The sequence below is a fragment of the Girardinichthys multiradiatus genome, chromosome 23 (assembly GCF_021462225.1).
Source record: "Girardinichthys multiradiatus isolate DD_20200921_A chromosome 23, DD_fGirMul_XY1, whole genome shotgun sequence".
In the NCBI taxonomy this organism is placed as follows: domain Eukaryota; kingdom Metazoa; phylum Chordata; class Actinopteri; order Cyprinodontiformes; family Goodeidae; genus Girardinichthys; species Girardinichthys multiradiatus.
The window spans coordinates 39,594,900-39,599,071 of record NC_061815.1 but is presented as its reverse complement, the minus strand read 5'-3'; the positions used below and the strand labels follow the sequence as shown (position 1 = coordinate 39,599,071).

Sequence of the window (4,172 nt, the reverse complement as noted above, 5' to 3'; positions counted from 1 at the left end):
ATTCATATGAATTCATATAAAACATTTAAAATGTGGGAGCAAAACTGTTAAAAAAGGAATTTGTATATTAAAAAAATAGAAGAGAGCAAACAGGCAGACTGGTGGAAAGTAAATAAATAGTAAGAATGGGCTGAACTAAGACAGACAGAAACTAACAAACCAAAGGGAAACAAATTAGCTCTGATCTAAGAAAAATAAATCCAAATGCACAAAGAATAGAGCACAAGAATAAACTAAGAAATTAAACACAAGGGAAATAACTACCATCTAATGGCAACACCTCTGTAGCAATAATAATAGAAAAATGAACTGTATAAGGTAAGACCTTTTAAACAATAATAAAGATGTCAGAAGTGAGCAAAACACAAACTTAAATAAAAACCAAAATCCAAACATCCAAGGATCATAACTTACCCAACTGACTGGTACTTTTAGATGAATTTTACACCTTTTTTTAACTGTTTATTCAAAAAAGGAATACATTTAATGCCCAACACATTTTTTTCATTATTTAAGAAACTGACAGAGCTGAACCATACAGACTCTAAGATCATCTCTACACAGAAAGCAAATGTGCTGTGTTTACACATTTAAAATACTTAAGTGAAAGAATATTTTTACCAACAATATACATGTTAAATAAAAAAAGTTTGTGCTTACGTAAGTTAACTTATCTTAGGAACTATAGCTGATCATAAACTGATCATCACTGTAGGGACAAAATGGAACATTAAAGGTTAGAAATGGACTAGTTTCTTCATTTGGATAAATTGGATATTTACATACCCTGCATAAAAAAGACAGTATTTTATCTCACTCTCTGGCATTAAATGGGTAAAAATTTGACCTGCTTTAGGTCAGTTAGTATTACCTAAATCATTATTCTATTTTAAATGTCAGAAAAATGGGATAGTGTTTATCAGAAATCATGTCAATTTCTTCATAAAGACTGTGGTTTGAAACCCAAAAACAGGGGTCAGAAACACACTGTTTAACTCAAAGACATCAATGTATCATTCATCCATGCATTGCCTATACCAACTTATACGTGCAGAGTCGTGGTGGAGCTGGTGCCTATCTCCAGTGGTAAGACATCAATTTAGTATAATTTATTTATAAGCAGGGTTGAATTTTGACTGATGTCTTTGATTACTCTGAATTATATTTTTTACAGTACCTAAAACAAGTAAAATTTTTCACCAGATCTTTATCAACCAAACACAACACAACCAAACACACCTTCCCCTTCCTGTTTGTGTATCTTCCAAGAAACCTGAACCAGGTGAACTGTAGGTAGATCAGTTTTTAGCTACATTAATATTTAATGATCTAAGAGGCTCACAATTTTCCGACTTAACACTGGTCTGTTGACTGAAATAAAACCCATAAAGAAAATGCACTTTAGCCAACTTCATTTCGAAACGTGTGAAAACAGACACACTGCTCAGAGACTTAAAAGAGGAATGACAAAGCTTGAAGAACTGGTTTGTAAATGAGCATTTCCTACTGGAGAAGCTCTCCCAGTGCGTGCTCAGGTGTTGAGGTCATGTCAGTAAAGAATGGAGAGAGAATCAAAATGCTGCTCTAACAGAAGCAAACAGAAAGATGCTAAAGACTAGAGCTGTCCTCTGTTCTGCACCCTCTGCTTTCCTCTCAGTACCAGTACAAGTCCTTCTTTTCCCCATGTCGCCCTAAAAACAGAGGAAACAATCATCAAGTAGAGTTACACAGCTCTTAAAGTGCAGGGTAACAAGCACAATCACACTCAATCTACCTTGACAGTTTTTGAACATTTTTGACTGCATATCTGACTACATATTGTCTACTCTGGATTAAACTTAGAATTACCAGGTTCAAAGCCTAGTGAAGGGTCTACGGACTCTCTGAACCCCGGGGGCACTGCCCAGCTTGGAAGTGGCTCTGGCTTGGAGCTGGAGGCAATGCTGGCTCCCATCTCTACCCGGTCGCCATGCAGCAGGTTGAGCAGGGACGTGGAGTATTGCTGTCCAGTAAGACTCAGCCCGTCTGGAGACAGGGAGCACATGATGGTCGACAGCGCCGGACCTTCTCTTGATCTGAATGCGTTCCAGGAGCCTGGGGTCTCCTCTGCAGAGCCGATAGCCAGGATGTGTCCCATTACAGGAGGGACCTGTGACTCTGAGTAAGGGACAGACACGCTCCCCTGACAGTTGTCTGTGTTTTCTGTGGGCCACGGAAAGAAATAATGCACTAAGAATTAAAATACAATGCAGACATGTTTGATTTCAAGTAAAGCAGGGCAATTATTTTACATGCTTACCCATTTTCACAGTTTTGCGGATTTTCTTTGAGCTTGCAGTTGGCTCGTTGGCCTTGCTGATTTTGCTGAGAGCTCGTGAGAAGTGTTTGTCCACCATGCTGTTAATGTCCCCCTCAAAGTACGTCAAGATGACGCGGTGAGAGTTGCCCTCCACTTTCACTGCTATCGGACTGTCTGCTCGTTCCTCCATGGGTCACCACCAACTGAAAACAAAGTTCAAAAGCCAAGCATCAGAAAAAAATGTCAGCATTTATTTCCTCAATGCAAATTGTTAATTGGAATTTATAAACCAGAGCTCAAATGATAAAAATAAAAACAAAACCGTCGCTGTCGCACACTATCAATGCAGAAGCTGGAGTTATGAGATGTAGATAAAAGTAAAACAATGACATGTTTTGATGTATTTATTTGCAGCATTAAAGAAAACATGTTTATTTCATGTCTGCTTAAAACTAATTTCTTTGGAATGTAATCCTGAGTTTATTGTGTGTTTTTGCACTAAAACATAGAACCCATTTTAAACTCCTGTGCTTTTATGTGTTATGTTTAGTCCTATGTTAGCACCTCATCAGCAAGTGACATGAATCAAAGTATCATTTTTAGATAGAGATAGGCTCAAAACCATTTAAATTATATGTTATTTTTCTTCAACTGAGAAGTTTGTTTCTGTATGGAAAAAACACAAGCATCTATCAAAAGATGAGAACACAATGTACAAGGGCTATCATTTGTTAAAAACAATGTAATAAAACTCTGTTTTATTTGCAGACCAAAAAACCGAATATCAGAAATCATTAGCATTACAGCAATCAAACCATCTTACAAATGGTGACAAGCTTTTTACAGGCCTCCTTGCCTCACATTCAGTTCGGGACTCAAGCTGGGTCGGTCCAAAAAGTCACTATCACTTCAATTTAGACGAAAGTTAAAAGATGACTATACATTAAAACCTTATAAGGTTTTCATTATTTTGTGCTTAACTACACATTTGCATACATCAGGGCACTTCCATAACTGATTGAAGAAGTAGGTTTAGTTTCTAAAAAAAAAAAGCTTGTCGTTCATGCTGTTAGTTTCTTTTATTTCTTAGACTAAAAGGATTTTAGTGACGAGTTTTACGTTTTCCAAAAAGATTTGTGTTTTAGGAAGCTTTCCCAACAAAATCCAAGGTCACAATGGATGAAGTCAAGGTTGTCTGAAGAACTCTTACCTACTTTATGTATACTAAATCAATCCAGTTATCTATTAGTTTTAAGAAACCTACTTGTCTTACCCGTCCTGATGACTGACCGACGTTGAACACGGTGAACAAGCTTGCATTGACTACTTGATCAAAAGAAAAAACAGCAGAACCCACAAGAAGATTGCAAAAACAGAGCATAGATTCAAATAGTTGCTATCGCGTTCACCGTGTACTCCGCAAAGTGAGCATCTTACCCACAGAGCCTGCAGAGTTACTGGATGATTTAGCTTGGGAGGGTAACAGCTATGAACAGAATGTTATCCAGCAGGTTCCTCAAGAGCCTGAACCGCAAATGAAAACATTCCTGGTTTCAAACTGGCAGAAAGGTTTAAACAGTTTAACAGCAGCTTTGCTTGAGTTTGAGTTGAACGTCAGCTTTACAGATACTGCTTTGAAATGATGTAGTGTGTCTGAATATTGTTTTTGTTAGGTGTTCTGTTTCTGATTTTTTTAAGTAAGGGACTTATTCAAAAGAGCTCCAGGTTTTGTCATAACAAAGGCAGTTTTATATTTATGTAGATTTTGTTTTAATTTAGACACTTGTTCACTTTCTTGGCAACAGACTTTTGTTTATGCTTAATTTGAGCTGAAAAGAATAAAATGCCCAAAAACTAAATGTTCAAGTTAAGA

General features: G+C 37.0%; 1 protein-coding gene across 2 annotated transcripts; it reads right to left on the bottom strand.

Annotated features, from left to right (window-relative positions):
* Window positions 1-436: 436 nt before the first annotated feature.
* Window positions 437-3,740, bottom strand: vgll1 (vestigial like family member 1). Of its 2 annotated transcripts, none has more exons than XM_047354002.1 (4): window positions 3,564-3,740; window positions 2,300-2,502; window positions 1,849-2,202; window positions 437-1,691 (listed from the first exon to the last, which is right to left on the bottom strand). In XM_047354002.1, the coding sequence occupies exons 2-4, from the start codon at window positions 2,487-2,489 to the stop codon at window positions 1,654-1,656; spliced, it is 582 nt and encodes a 193-aa protein (XP_047209958.1). In that variant the 5' UTR covers window positions 2,490-2,502; window positions 3,564-3,740; the 3' UTR covers window positions 437-1,653. The 2 variants fall into 2 exon arrangements, with proteins under 2 accessions (XP_047209958.1, XP_047209957.1); XM_047354001.1 differs by having other exon boundaries at window positions 3,573-3,737.
* Window positions 3,741-4,172: the final 432 nt, after the last annotated feature.

Coding starts and splice junctions, on each gene's coding strand:
- vgll1 (XM_047354002.1), bottom strand. CDS start 2,489: ATGGAGGAACGAGCAGACAGTCCGATAGCAGTGAAAGTGGAGGGCAAC. Junction 2,203..2,299: donor CCGCAAAACTGTGAAAATGG/GTAAGCATGTAA, acceptor CGTGGCCCACAG/AAAACACAGACAACTGTCAG. Junction 1,692..1,848: donor TTCACTAGGCTTTGAACCTG/GTAATTCTAAGT, acceptor CTCTGTTTTTAG/GGCGACATGGGGAAAAGAAG.